The 16,080-nt window shown below is 37.5% G+C and overlaps 1 protein-coding gene across 1 annotated transcript in view; it reads right to left on the bottom strand.

Moving 5' to 3' along the window:
• The window catches only part of VWA8 (von Willebrand factor A domain containing 8), a 176,075-nt gene that overhangs the window by 145,225 nt on the left and 14,770 nt on the right, over window positions 1–16,080 (bottom strand). The window contains exons 4-5 of the mRNA XM_054399196.1: window positions 2,168–2,335; window positions 164–328 (exon numbers count right to left, since the gene is read on the bottom strand). Coding sequence (XP_054255171.1) covers window positions 164–328; window positions 2,168–2,335 — 333 coding nt within the window. The remainder of the gene's footprint in view (window positions 1–163; window positions 329–2,167; window positions 2,336–16,080) is intronic.

Genomic DNA, 16,080 nt, shown 5'->3' with positions numbered 1-16,080 from the left:
TGGATGCATTCCTGTGTGATCTGGTACAGGTGATCCTGCTCTGGCAAAGGGGTTGGACTAGATGATATTTCGAGGTCCCTTTCAGCCCCTAACATTCCGTGATTCTGTGAAATTAGCTCTAATCAGTATAGATAATCCCAAACTCCTCTGCTAGGACACTTACCTTAAAAGGCAGATGATAAACATCCCTAGCTTGAAACCGAGAGCGAAGAGGTGGATCCAAAGGGTTCCCAGAATATTTAGGTACTGGGAGGCCCAACGCTATCACTCGAAAATCTTCACTGACCCGAACAATCTTCCAAGCATCTAATTCTGATTTTGTATGATCCTGAATTAATTAAAATAAAGCACAAGAAGAAAAATAAATTACACCATTCAAAACTCATGAAGACTAAGCTGCAGACTAACTAACAGCCCTGGGTCTTCAATGTTCTCATCTTTCATTCAGAGAGGCAAGAAAACATTGAACTAGTCAAATCTGTGGATGGTAAAAGCTATTTTTCCAAAATTATTGCAGATGGAATACTTGATTAGGCAGCTTTCAGGCCTGTAGCAATTTGACTGCAAACTCCACAGACTATCAAAGTTGAAAAGGTATCACTACAATATGATTTTCACAATGAACAGAAAATAGACCACATTAGATATAGATTACCATGAGTAAGGCATTTTTTTTTCTTCTTTTTTTCCACTCTTGTAACTGCAAAGGAGACTACAATCTGCATTTTAAAAAGCTTCACCTACAAATTATGTTTTATTATAAACAATAATACAGAACTAGACTCCTTCAAAAGGATGTTAAATATCGGTTTTCACTTGCTGTCATGTAAAACATTCATTGCATACAAAAAAAATGCAATCTTTAGCCTTCTCACATTTCAATTAAGTCTTCCTTGAAACCAGACATAAGGACATTTCCTACAGACCTAGTTGTCCAGTAATTATTTACATCAGAGAAAACGAACATTATCTTAGATAATACAATATTCTCCAAACAAAAAAAATATTAAATTTAGCATTGTATCAAGAGATTTAACTCATCTATTATTAGCAGTATGCGTGAGACACTCATTTTGAAACATTTTGTCATTAGAAAGTGTTAAAAACTCAAAAAGAGGTAGCAGCTTTGTATAACTGCAATCAAATCCTAAGATGAAATTCTCATTTTCAGCCTTTAAATACAGTTACATTTTAAAGTTTACTTTTAAAATACAATAATAATGCTTCCAATGACTGCATCTACTAATTAAATATCACTGAAACGTTTTTGGAAAAGGAATGGATCAGAAAAAGTTTAACTAGCACTAAGAAGCCTAAGAAATAATACTATATATTCATAAATCCATTACTGTACAGTTCAGCTAAATTGGCAACTTGATACAGTTTCCTTCCTGTGCCACATGGGTCTGAATTATATACCTAAACACAGTTAGTTATGACAGACAGAAACATGAGAAAGTAGGTGTCACACTGTCAGGAGACACCAAGAGGTATGTGATTGGAAACTACAGTATATGAAAGTAAGATGTACAATACTGCGGAAAACTGTCTGATGAAATTTACTGAAGTCCCCAAAAGCCTGAAAAGTATCCATTCAAATTTAAGCAACAGGACTCAAAGCCTGTAAGAAAGGAAAACTATTAAAACAGCCAAAAAAAAAAAAATCTCTAACCATTTCCTATATTTTAGATTTACATTTAGTTTGGTAAATTAAAGGAAATACAGCACTGATAGCATCACTCATCTTGACTTCTTTCTTTGGCTATCCTTCCATTTTAAAAGCTTGTTACAAGGCTATTACAATGTTGAATCATTACCTGAATTTCGTGGCAACAGTTTCAACATAAATATGTTTTCACTAGTATATTTTAGTTAGTTTTACATTGTAGCTTTCACATTTTAGAAGCAGGCCTTTTGAAAACAAGCTTAATTCAAGGTTAACATGGACTACTCTTTTTTATGTGGACAGACAAAAAAGATACAGATCAAAACTATTTGTCCTCCTTGCAAACAATCGTTCGACTTCTATAGCTTTTACCGTGCCTATTTCATCCTGTGTAACATGCCAGAAAACAAACACCACAGAAACTTTGGTGAGATTATTCCAGCAACACCAAGGACGGAGGGGGAAAAAAACAAATAAAATATCCAACCAGCATTTCCACACCTGCAGAAGTTTGTCGTAGCGCTCTGCAGACATGAGAAAACGACCATCCTCAAGCTGCATTTCCCTATTCTCCAGCAAATTGTTTAACACTGGCAGGACGTTCCGCTCAGCCTTCTCCAAGCCTTCCAGCACAAGGATTCTGCCTTCAGTAGCTGCACGAACTGCACACTTAAAAAAAAAAAAAAAACAAAAAAAAACACAACCACAAATATTTCATATCTCATTAAATCCCACTGAAAGAGAAGCTCCAGGTGATTCCCAAAATATTGTTTCTTTCTGTAAGAATCAGTATGATTCACATCAGTGGTGATCAGGAAGAATGACAGCTGACTGCCTTAACAGTACTATGCACTTATGAGCTCAGCTTTTAACTACTAACTGTTATAAGGACTGACAGAAATAAATTCTGTTATTCTGGACCAACAGAATAAAAAGTAAAACCCTGCACTCGTTTTACTGTACACCAAGTATATATTAAAAATGTGGCACCCTTTCTTTTTGATGCTGTAAAGTATTTTGTACTTTAATACCATCTAATAGTAATGGGACAGCTATTTATACAGAAAACATGTATCAAGGTGGGGTTATATATTTGCCATTGTATTAAAATATTTAGAAAAATATCAGGTATTCTTTTGGATTGTTCCAGTTACCCATCACTGCAATTCATCCTTGTAATATCACATTAGTCTGACTAGAACATAAAAGTTTATTGAAATCTAACATGGATGTTTAAAAAAAAAATTAAAATAGGGCTATAAATAGTCAGCCACTTTTAAACGTCATACAATTATATAAAATATTTAGAATTTTATTCCCTGACAGAACATGGCTTTCTACAAAACCAGAATAAAATTCTAGTCATTAACTTGACAATCCTTGGGAGCCTTTGGGATAGGAATTTATTTCTTTTCTATATTTCTCTTTACTAGTTGTTTATACCCTCTGTTTATTTGAGTGCATAATATGGAGCCAAAAATGTAGAGCTAAACTCTGGTGCTGGTAATTTTACATAACATTCTTGCAGTAATCGACATTCCCTCAGGTAAATTAGCTACACTTCATATCTCATATTCACAATTACTGTTCTATAAAAGACTGAAATTCAAAGCATTTTTGTCTACCTCCAACGTGCAGAAGTTAAATCAGATAATAATATGGCAGGTTTAGGCACAGGACACATTTAGAGGCACAAGAGTCTTCTTTACGTTCTTTTTATATTGTACCATGATTTTAGACAGGAGCACAGTTGCAAAGGGAGAACAAATGAAATCTCTTCCTTGTATGTCTCCTATAAACTTCTACAAGTGAACGTGTTATATAATGAGAGATGGAAATCTCTGAGGAGTATAACAGATGTCAAAAATTGGGATAGGAACGAAGAAGGAAGATGTGAGAAAGAATAATTACCAGAATACTAAAATAATGAAGAAAAAAAATTGTCTATGAAAATTGCCTATGAAGGACAAAAGCATAAATATAAACTAGAAACAAAGAACAGCTCAGCACAGCAAAGGAGTTACTGCATGGTACAAAGCACACAACAGAAACAGGAATCCATCTGAGAAGATTAAGACGACACTAAATGGTAACACTGACTAATCTAGATGTTTCTTGTATACAATATAGAAGCATAAAGAACTACAGGCAAATTAGTCATAGCATAAGCTTTTCATAGCATTATTAAGACAGTATCTAACCTGGATTCAAACATACATTGCTGAGAAAAAGGCTCTCAGACCCTGGTACCCATCTCCAGAACAAGTTCTCTGCACTCAGAGACGTTCTATGTAACATTTTAATGTCTAGCTTCATAATCAGTACCTCAGGAAACTGGAAGAATCCCATGAAAAGTGTAATAATATTTATATTATTTCTCTCCCACTGAATCACCAATTCTTTCAAAAAGCAATCAGAATATTAATTTTTTTTCATTAATTCAGGAAATCCACTAACAAGCAATATAAAATTCCTCTCTACTCATCCCATAAAATTTGTACAAAGGACAAATTTTGTACTAACATTCCTCTCTAGAAAGTTCAAGTCAAAAATCTGCTCCAACCTGCTTGAATAAAAAAACCTGAGTCTCCAGCAGCCAGTCCAATACCTGGCATGAACAAAATCCTATTTTGTCTAAATGCAGTTTGGAGATAGAGCCAGAGTATGCTTTAACAAACAATTTGTTTGCCAAGTTGGTTGGATTATGCATATTATAAGTCTATGAAGACTTTATGACAGAGTTTTACTAGCCAGAGGAAAATATATTCTGTTCATATGGTTTCAAAATATTTTGAGTATCCATAGAATCCTGTTGACTCATGCCGAAACATGCACACCACGGATGGAGGGTTGCTGAAATAAAAGGCTTCCAGTACCAACATAAACCTCTCTCTGTACAACTTGAAGGCAATCTGCTGATCAACAGAGAGTATTAGGAAGTATGTAACAATCATTAACTTCAGGAAAAAACTTGCTCTTCATTAGTAGTGCAGTCTTGAGAAGCAGCCTGCTACACTGTTGTCTGCTCCTCATCAGATTACAGCACCAAAATTTTAAAAATACAGAGTTTCCAAAGCTTGGAAAGTATTTGAAGTTTTTATTCAAAATCCTATTTCTCAGTGCAATAATATTTTTAAAAGTATGGCACTGGTGATCTTTGCCTACCTATACGTTCCTTTTATAATCCACTTCAGGAATGGCTTTAATGTACAATCATGGTTTTTCACTTCTTAATCAATGACATCCCATAACAACTATAACACCACCATCACCTTTGTGCTAATTTACTCTTTCTTCCGAATTATGCTATCTTCAAAGCATATCTGAAAGAGTGGAAATAGTTCTCCAGAACCATTAAATAAATTCACAATTCACCTTCCTCTAAAGTTCTTGCATTAAATAGCATGAAGTCTGCTAGTAAGACCAAACTAGCTACATATGTTTGGCTGAATTATATTTCTGCATTCTAGTTAATACTAAGTTTTTTTGCAGTAAGTTAGGCACACTACAATGCATGCTTTGAATCGTTATTTCAGTTTTATCTGTGTATTGATGGATTGGTATGAAAAGTAAAATGCATTTAAAAAGAAAAAAACACACACCCAAAAAAAAAAAAAAAAACAGAGGAAGGAAAGTAAGTTTGCAATCTGTCACTGAAAATCATTTTAAAAGAATGTTTCCAAGAAACAAATCTTCATAATTCTACAATGAAAATCTAGAAATAGCTGCACTGCCTCCCTCTCTCACTAGCTTCATTTGTTCTAAATGTTTAACATAAAGCACAATTTGACAAAGGGGGCTTATATTGTGCAACCTTGATGATAAATCTGAGATAACAAGTACTAATTCCTGATAAAAGGCCAAGAGGTAATTGTTAAGTGTTTACTTTCAGATTTATTGTAACTACAGTGAAGGACTATTTTGCTCTCCAGAGGAAGACAGACACTGCTGCCTCCCAACCATGATCCCTGGGCTCTGGAAAGCATTGTAACCTGGATACCTGCTCGAGGGAATACCTGCAGCTACTGCAGCCCAGGAGCAGAAACTCTTCACACAATGTTGCTCCCAAAGTAATGGCTTTATGCAACAAATAGGAAACACAGAGTGCTTATCCTTGTTCCACACTGCACCTACAGAAATATATTTTTATCTTCAAAGGCAAAAACACATTCTTTAGGAACAAGACAACCCTAAGCTGATTTTCATTGCCTTTCCTGCAGCTGAACCACAGTGAGCTCTTCCAAAATGTGACAACTGCAGGATGCCCTGAACTCTAATTTTTACATAAACTACAGTGTATAAGCACATAAATGAAGGTACAGTGCCAGAATGAGAAAGACAGGAAAAAAGCTTTCCCCAATGCACATACTGAAATGCACAAACACCACAGAACAAAGAATGTTTTTACAAAGCTAATCAAAATAGTTAGTAAAGGCACTAAAAAATATTAACAGTATAGTTTAAAATACCAGAATTGATACAGCAGCTCTCTCAAAAAAACTGTTATTGTAAAGCAGAAATCCTTGAGGAAGGTTCTCAGAGAACTCTAAAGGGCTTTAATTTTTCAAACCTGGGCATCATTCTGAATATCATGTACAGGCTACGTTTCAGAATTGTATTTTTCAAAATGAAGCTAAAAGCTGCTCAATAATAACCAGTAATTGTCTCTTTTTCAGGAGCTACATCAGGACAAGTTTGGAGGATTTTTTTAGATGACTTGCCCTGCAACGACATCTCAAGCACAGCAACCATAAATACAATGTGGAAAAACAACAGTACAAGTAGTTCAGTGAACACAAGAACCAATGAGATGAGGTTTACCTACATCTGCAGCCTACATTTCAGACGCCCCTTCCAATGCAATACCCTGCTCCCAACACCCACACAATATCCCACACAAACTCATCCACTCAAGTCTTTCCTTGACTTGACTTTCACACCTGTAACTCATAAACATCCCAACAATGCAAAGTCCAGATGTCTCTTATGGCAAAAAAAAGATCCTTAACAACAATTCTGGTAAAGACAACACAAAACTTTGGCTGGTTTTGAGCTAACATGATGCATCAGACTAATGAACTTGAACTATTAAATCCATGGTGCTGCCTGAATTCCAGGGATGGCAGGCAGGTATTAATCTGAGTCCCTGTAACCTAGCAGGCTACCAAATATGAAACACAAAGGAAATTGGCATCTTCTGAGTTGCTTTCCATGGGTCAAAATTAATCAATTTTTTGTAAACTTAGATTATTAAAATCAGCCAACAAATAAAAGACACCAGGAAAAGAAATTACAAAGATGGAGAATGAAATATGCTATGATATTCCTTGTTTTACAGGAAAGGAAATGGACCAAGACTTGCAATTCACTTTAAATGCCTCTCCCTATTCTTTAAAGATGAAACAGAGTACTTAATAACAGGATAGGTTGTCTTCCAGACAACTGGCCTCCTGAGCTGGCAAATGGAGCCAGGGAGCAGTATAGTCCCCCTGTAATCCAGCAGGAAGCAGTGAGGTACATTCTGAGCCACTTGGATCCCCACAAGTCTATGGGACCGGATGGGATCCATACAGGTGCTGAGAAAGCTAGCAGATGAGCTCGCCAAGCTGCTCTCCATTGGTTTTCAACAGTCCTGGCTCACTGGTGACGTCCCAGATGACTGTAAGCTGGCCAACGTGAGGGTAGGAAGGCTCTGCAGAGGGACCTTGACAGGCTGGACAGAGGGGAGGAGCCCAACGGCCTGAGATTTAACACAGCTAAGTGCTGGGTTCTACACATTGGCCACAACAACCTCATGGAGCACTACAGGCTGGGGACAGAGTGGCTGGAGAGCAGCCAGGCAGAAAGGAACCTGGGGGTACTGGTTGACAGCCACCTGAACATGAGCCAGCAGTGTGCCCAGGTGGCCAAGAATGCCAATGGCATCCTGGCCTGGATCAGGAATAGTGTGGCCAGCAGGAGCAGGGAGGTCATTGTGCCCCTGTACTCAGCACTGGTTAGACCACACCTTGAGTACTGTGTCCAGTTCTGGGCTCCTCAATTCAAGAGAGATGTTGAGTTGCTGGAATGTGTCAAGCGAAAGGCAACAAAGCTGGTTGAGGGGTCTGGAGCACAAGCACAAGCCCTATGAGGAGAAGCTGAGGGAGTTGGGGTTGTTGAGCCTGGAGAAGCTCAGGGCAGACCTCATTGCTGTCTACAACTACCGGAAAGGAGGTTGTAGCCAGGTGGGGGTTGGTCTCTTCTCCCAGGCAATCAGCACCAGAACAAGAGGACACAGTCTCAAGCTGTGCAAGGGAAAGTTTAGGCTTGATCTCAGAAAGAAGTTCTTCACAGAAAGAGTGATTGCCCATTGGTATGGGCTGCCCAGGGAGTTGGTGTGGTCAATGCCCCTGGAGGTGTTTGAGAAAAGACTGAACAAGGTACTTGGTGCCATGGTCTAGTTGATTAGTTAGGGTTGGGTGATCAGTTGGACTTGATGATCTCAAAGGTCTTTTCCAACGTGGTTGGTTCTGTGAGAGCTAATGAGGTCAAAGGATTTTCTTTTCTTATAATTCATACGTGGAAATAGCAAATTATCTAGAAACTCAGAGACAGTCTAAAGATAGATGTACAAACAGATGTTCAGGGCAGTGAAGCATATAAGGCTCTCTCCTACTAGGGAATTTACTTTGCTAGATTAAAAAAAAAAACATATCTGTAAACAGAGTGTCTAATGGTATACCTTCACCAAAGAGTATCTTTCAAGATACTTGTTCAGTTTCAAGGCCTTTTAATTCTTCAGTTATTGTTTTCCTTATGAGTTGAGCAAACAAGAAAGCTCTGGAGCAATGTTGAAATGGATGACTTTTTAATGGACTGAGGGGATACTTCCTCCAAAATAGAAGTATTGTCACTAATTGAGTAGTAAGATACAGGAGTTTTAAAAGCCATGTTCAACCAGTTTCAAAGAAACAATGTTATCCTGTTACAAAAATTTGTTGTTATATTTTTCCTTCAGTATTTCTAAAATCTTCTGTCAGTTATTTAAAATAACATGTATTTAATAAAATAAAGTTCATAATGTATAAAGTCATTCAAAGAGGAGAATAATAACAGATTTGCTATTAATCAGAAATGTGTACACTATTTTTTCCTGCAAGGTTTTTCACTTTGTAGATGGAGATAAACTATACTTTTGCATTTTGCAACTTAGGCCACAAATATACTGAGTTATCTATATTCATTTGTGATGTTCAGGCTTTATTAAAATCAATGTAATAGTAAGTAATGTAGTTAGTCAAATTTAAAAAGTAACTTAAGAACTCAGTAATTCAACCATTTTCTCCCTCTATAATGGAGGGTGGGGCTACATCTTCATTATCAGCCTGCCTCCCTGCTGGGTTAATCATGTGTGTTCTGGGGGAACTTTATAGCTCAGAATTACAGGGCAGGTTGCATTTAATACTATTACTCATTCCTGTTTAAGAAAAAAAAAAAAGGCAGAGAAATCACCACAGTAGAACATCATCAGCCAGGCTAGTTCGTACCACAAGACAGACTCCAGCTGTCTCCAGTAGTTAATGTTTCAGTGGGGAAGAATGGCCTGAATGGCCCTGGTGAGCACCTAATTCACAATGCAATACTATGGCATAAAAAACAACTTAAAAAGAAAGAAGCTAAATTTATTGGAGGTTTGAATCAGAAAACTAGGCTAGAAAGATTTACCCTAGTAAGTGAAAGATATAAGATAACAAATAAGTTAACATGACAAGAACTGGAATTGTCTTTCATTTCATAATTATTGATTTTAGCTTCCTGAATCATTGATTTCAGCTTTCTCCACAGGTTTCTTTTTCCTTTTTTGAACTACCACATGCCAAATCCTCATCCCTTCCACTAATACAACAGTCAGGTGTTTTTGCAAGTCCCTACAAACCGGGTTTACAAGAGATTATGTCCCCACCTGGTGAGAGTTTGGACCTGCTTTATACCAGGTATATTACTACAACACTTACATCAAATATATTTTGCATCTTGGACAGATGTAAGTGCAAGCAATCCAATTATCTGAACAGATTCACAGGTGCAAGTATCTACAAAGAAACCTACCGGGGGGGTTATATTCATTCTATATGACTCTTGTCTTCTGGACAACAATATGGGAAACAGGTTACTGAAATTTTTCTTCCTAATAATTAGCAGAATAAAAAGGAAATTAAGTGCTTGACAGATGACTAAAAATTATGAAGTTTCTTATTATTTGTAAATCACTTGGATTCACAACACTATCCATCAAGTCCATACTTGCCTATGAATGCTATGATCTCATTACATTATTGAGCATCTCTTCTATGAAGACAGATACAGAACTGGGGCTGTTCAGTCTTGAGAAGGCTGAGAGAGTATCTTATCAATGTCTATAAATATCTGTGGGGTGGGTGTCAAAATGAAGGTGCCAGTCTGCTTCCAGTGGTGCCTAGTGATAGAACAAGGAACAACAGGTACAAGCTAGAACACAGGAGGTTCCACCTCAACACAAGAAGACTCTACAGTGAGGGTGACAGAGCACTGGAACAGGCTACCCAGAGAGGTTGTGGAGTCTCCTACATGTGTTCCTGTTGAGCCTGTCCTAGGTGATCCTGCTGTGGCAGGGAAGTTGGACTCAATGATCTATTGAGGGCCCTCCAAACTGCTAACATTCTGCAATTATGAAATATTGTCCCTTCCCATACTGCAGGAAATACTAGCTGAAAAAAAGTGTATGGTAAATATATTCCACTAACATAAGAAAAAGAACCCCACACATTTGGTTTTAATCTATAAGGAATTACACAGACCTTGATCTATATTCTCTCTACATCAAAACAAGACACCAGAGCCTGAACTGCTAACCTAATAAACCCAGTTAAATGCTGACACTTTCGAAACATAAAAGAAGTACTCCAAATGATTAGAACAAAATCACTTCCACAAGAGGCTACCACGTAGGGGTCCTTATCATGCACTTTCTTTTTAGATAAAAGATATACTACGACAGTGTCAATAAAGATTAATTTCATCTGAATACTGTTGGTTCCTATTCAGTATTTTCCTCTTTTCATGCAATGTGAGACACAACAAGAAAATTACTAGAAATAGTCATACTTCTGGAGTACTGCACTGCTTATCTCTTCTTTCTACAAACTTCACTACCTAGTTCCTTGTACTAGATAGAAAGACATTGCAGTGACAGTCAACTAAGTTATACTTTCTGACAATGCCTTTGCTGTGGCTAACTTCTCAGCCCATCAAAACTGTCACCTGCAAGTTAGCAAATTAGTAAGTCACAGAATTACACAATTGCACTGGTTATTTTTTTTAAGCAGTATTTTTCTTATCTATCTCTTTGTGAGGTTATAGAAAGAATTACTTCTAGGTGTATACACAAACATATATACATATGTATACACACACATTCTCAAATATGATTAATTGCATCCAATTCATCTCATATCTTTACAATTCCTTTCCTAATCTTTTTTTTTATTAAAAGAAATCAAACTCAAGCCTGTGTAGTCCTTCTCCAGAGGATTTCACGTCATGTGCACTTTACAGACGAGATCATTTAACTGTCATTTCTGTCACTGTGGGTGTTCAACAATTAATAAATGAAGCCTTTCAAGCCATTGTATATAATTTTTTCTGGCATCTTGACAATGAATTTTACATTTTATCATTGCGGAACTTACGATGCTGTGGTGGTTTGTCCCTGGCTGGGGGTCAGATGCCCACCAAAGCTGCTCTATCACTTCCCTTCTTAGATGGGCAAGAGGCCCGTGAGTCAAAACAGGAGCAGTTAAAAGAAGCCAAAGCCAAGGCTGTGCGCGGAAGCAAAAGCAAACAAAGATTAGTTATTCTCTACTTCCCATCAGCAAACGATGTTCAGCCACTTCTGGGAAGCAGGGCTTCAATACATGTAGCAGTTGCTCCAGGGGACAGACGCCATCAATGAATGTCCCCCACTTCCTTCTTTCACTTAGTTTTTATATCTGAGCTGACTTCCTGTGGCATGGAATACCACTTCGATAAGTTTGGGTCAGCGGGCCCAGCTATGGCACCTCCCAAGATCTTGCCCACCCCTTAGCCTGCTGTTGCAGGGGGAAGTGTTGGGAAGGCACAGCCTTGGTGCTGTGCAAGCACTGCTCAGTAGTAGCCAAAACACCCTTCCAGCTACCACTGCAAAACACAAGCACTACGAAAGATGCTGTCGGGAAACTATCTCAACCAAACCAGATAGACATGCTGGTGCAATTAGGGATGCAAGAGTATTCTATTAAAATTATTTTTAATAGATATTTTACTAGTTATTCTAACCTTGGTTAGGTTGACTGTACACTTACTAGACTGTGTTGGGAAACTCAGACTGTTCAAATGCAAAAGCTGGAAGATGCAGGGTAAGCAAACCTAGGCATTCCAGACAAAATGGTTTGTGGCACAGTCCAGAGCAATACACCTCTCAAGTACTAACAAAATGGTTTAGCTGCTCTCTCAACTGCATCCACCGTATTAAAATTTCAGAGGATTTCCTTAGATGTAATAATTAATAATGTAGAAGGCTTTAACTATAAGAGTTTAAAACAGAGATCTGCCTTTTTTAGCTGTGCACACACGCTAAAAAGCAAAACTGCATCAGAAATGGGGAAAAAAGGAAAAAAAAAACAACTGAACAAAAAAAACCCCACTAATTCCTTCATTTTTGAAAATACAACAGGCTGATATTAGAACTTCCATACTGGAAATCAACTTCATTGCTCAACTACAATGGGTTATAGAAACAGAAGACCACTCTGCAAGACAAACTCTTCTACCAATAAAAGCAAAATTTGAAGCTGCCATTTAAATACTTAAGTAATACAAATTATTTATAGCTAATTACTTGATGTTCAACATAATTAACCCATGATGTTCAACATAATTAACCCATGCAATAAATTACAGAATAAACCCAAGAATTTACTTCATTGCTGTTGTTGAGGCAATTAAGAAATTTCTGAGGTTTTTAACAGTGAATTAACATCTGAAAAACAAAATTAATGGCCAAAGGTAAAGAAAACAGAATTTTCTGCTGTCAGTGCCTGAACAAAGGCAAGTAATTCACCATCGCTCTATTTTAAGTTCTTTATTTTGCATGACTTGAATTGGGAATTAATTTAATAACTCAGTGTTTACTTTTATTTGAATGGTCTCCTATTTCTGAGGTATATAGTCTTTTTTTTCCACCCTGTCTCATCAGATATCTCTTTTAACTCCCTAATTGCAAATCTTCTTCCATTTGATTCACTCTAGTACTAGTAAATGCTAATATGGAGAATATTTGTTACACTGGCCCTTCAATATACATTTCAATATGGAATTTCAGTCACGGCTTCCAAATCACTATCTTCTAAATCAATCTTAAATAACTAAGTGTAATCATGTTCATTAACTTCATGTTAAAATGTATTACATTTTTTGAAACCTGAGATATCAATTTGCACTATTTCATCTGTCACTACTAAATGTAGAGCTATAAGCAAACATAGTATCTCCAGAATCCCTCGAAGACAACTACACAAAACTTTCTTGGTGTGCAGAACTGACAATTCACTTTAACAAGATGCCAGCTTACATTACAGTATATTATTTTTCAGAGTGTAAGATAAACTGTATTATATTTCTACATTTTTGCATGCAAAGAACAACAGCTAAGTTTTATTTGACCCACGCAATTCATAGAGCAGATGTTCTGGAAACCAGACTTTGAAGCTTTTCCTGTCTTCTCTTGAGTGTCATGAACAGCAAACATGAAATTCCACAGGAAGGGAAATGGTATGCCAATCTGAAAAGCAGAGCCTGTATCTTCAGTCCTTCGTATAAGTTCACCTATGGCAATGAGAGCAACCCAAGCTCTTTTGCAAGTATTTTGTTAAGGCTACTCACTGACAGCCTTGTCTGTAATGAAGCAGTTGATAGAGGAGCAGTGACTGTCCTCTGTAATGTTTTCATTAATGTTTTTGATTAAATGAACTGCTTACTGCAGGGGGTTGGGCAAGATGACCTTTGAGGGTCCCTTCAATTACAATGCAATGTGAATCTACAGCCTGTAAAACTTTATTCCCCTTTCTTATTCAGCTATAATCAGATCTGTGATGGTTCTAAACATAACTGTGTACCATACTTTGACTTTAATGAAGAAAGAAGGATTACAAAACTTCAGCTGGAACATCACTACCTATGAGATTTATCATCCATGTTTTCACTATTTTAAAAGCGTCACCTAAAATCCAATAATTTATTTTCTTATTTTAGTTTCAGATCTTATACACATTGTTTATACATGTGATGAGTAACACACAAGATGAGGAAAGACATGATCTCAACTGATTTTAGTCCTTCAGTATCTTGATAAAGGGATGTCTTGCTCCATGTTGGATTCTGGTATATACCTTTTAACTGAAAACTTCCAACAGACAAAGGAAGAAAGGTAATCTACTTCACCTCAGAAAGCTAACCTTCCCAGTGTGAGTGAGATCACTCAAAATAGCTTGTAAAAAGGAAAGTAAGCTGCTGCATATATACATTGGAATCAAATTAAGGGTAAAGAGACCATCTTACATCTTAGTGAGCTTCTTACAATCCCTGATACAGTCGCTCTTATAAACCTTAGTTAAATCTTATGCCCGGGATGTATTACCTTGACCTGCAGCAAGCATAAGGATAAAGCTGTCCGTAACAGCAGTTAAGCATGGAGCTAACATGAGTGAATGAGTTAAACCCACAGCCTACAAAAAACTCTCTTAAGCTCTGGTAAATGAAAAACCATTTACAACCCTTATCCACAGTACACTAAATCACCTCATATTGTGAAACCCTCACATTTCTAGATAAGCATAATTCAAAGTCCCAAAATTAACTAAAAAAAAGTTTATATTAATTGTTATTCTTCATCCTAAGGATCTTCCACTACTCCAAGTCATTTATCATACCTTCAAGAAAATCTATTTAAAGGTTTCTTTAAAGTTTGGAGGCTGAAAAAGAGATCATTGGGAATTAAAAAAAAAAGAAATAAAGGTTTTTTTAAACAGAGAACAAAGCTTTTGTGCTTTCTTTCCTCTCTTTGTTACCATCTCCCTTTCCACCAACAAATCACTTATATGATGGTGATAGCATTAACCTCTGTTGCATCACCAGCTGCTTTAGATAACACATTTAAATTCACACTACATCAGAGGAACTGACCCACCCAATTTAATTAGATTTCTAACTTGTATGCAAACTCTAGGTATCTAAGACAACAGACATTCTAAATGTAGTGTGTATTTTGCCTGCATGATCAAAAAGGACATATGCATTTCATAACTTACAAAGAGAAATCCTAAGTCACTCTCTGGTTGTACTACATAAGTAAATAGTTTGGGGTGATACTGGGGTCAGAAGTGTCTAAATCATTATTTCAGTCCAGATCAGCAGAGAGCTTCCAGATGTTTTCTTTTATTGTACTAGGGTTTTACAACACAGAAGTCTTAAAATACATGAACACAAATCAGAAGATTCATTTCAGGACTACATCTAATGTGCTACAAGCACTACGGAATTCACAGAATGGTAGGGGTTGGAAGGGACCTCCAGAGATCATCTAGTCCAACCCCCTTGCTAATGTAGGTACACCTAGATCAGGTTGCACACAAATGCATCCAGGTGGGTTTTGAAAGTCTCCAGAGAAGGATACTCCACAATCTCTCTGGGCAGCCTGTTTCAGTGCTCTGTTACTCTCAAAGCAAAGAAATGTTTCCTTAGGTTCAAGTGAAGCCTTTTGCATTCCAGTATTCCAGTTCGTACCTGTTGCTTCTTATCCTCACACTGGCCACCACTGAAAAGAGCCCATCTCCATCCTCGTGACCTCCCCCTTTTACGTATTTATATGCATTTATAAGACACTTTCACTCTTCTTTTCTCCATGCTAAAAAAAACCCAGGTCTCTCATACCATGTCATAAGAGAGATGCTCCAGTCCCTTACCATCTTTGTAGCCCTCCACAGGGCTCTCTCCAGTAGTTCCTTGTCTCTCTTGAACTGGGGAGCCCAGAACTGGACACAATACTCCAAGTGCAGCCTCACCAGTACAGACTAGAGAGCAGGGAAAGCCACTTGGTGAACTTGATGACCAGCACTCCCAGGTTCTTCTCTGCAGAGCTGCTTTCCAGATCCTCCCGAGGTGCAGGAGGAGCTGGATAAGCATCTGTGGCAGGTACAACTGCCCCCTCCATAAACGCAGGGTCCTGACAGACTCTAAGCAGAGAGCCAGGGCTTGCTAGAAGATGACAGGGATCAGATCGATGCCCCAGATATTAGCTGGCACCTCTGGGTCTAAAACTCAGCCCTCTTACTAATGAAGAAATTGACCACAGCACAACAAAT

Source organism: Indicator indicator, chromosome 1 (genome assembly GCF_027791375.1).
Source record: "Indicator indicator isolate 239-I01 chromosome 1, UM_Iind_1.1, whole genome shotgun sequence".
In the NCBI taxonomy this organism is placed as follows: domain Eukaryota; kingdom Metazoa; phylum Chordata; class Aves; order Piciformes; family Indicatoridae; genus Indicator; species Indicator indicator.
The sequence above is the reverse complement of the archived record's forward strand: the minus strand, read 5'-3'. Positions and strand labels throughout refer to the sequence as shown.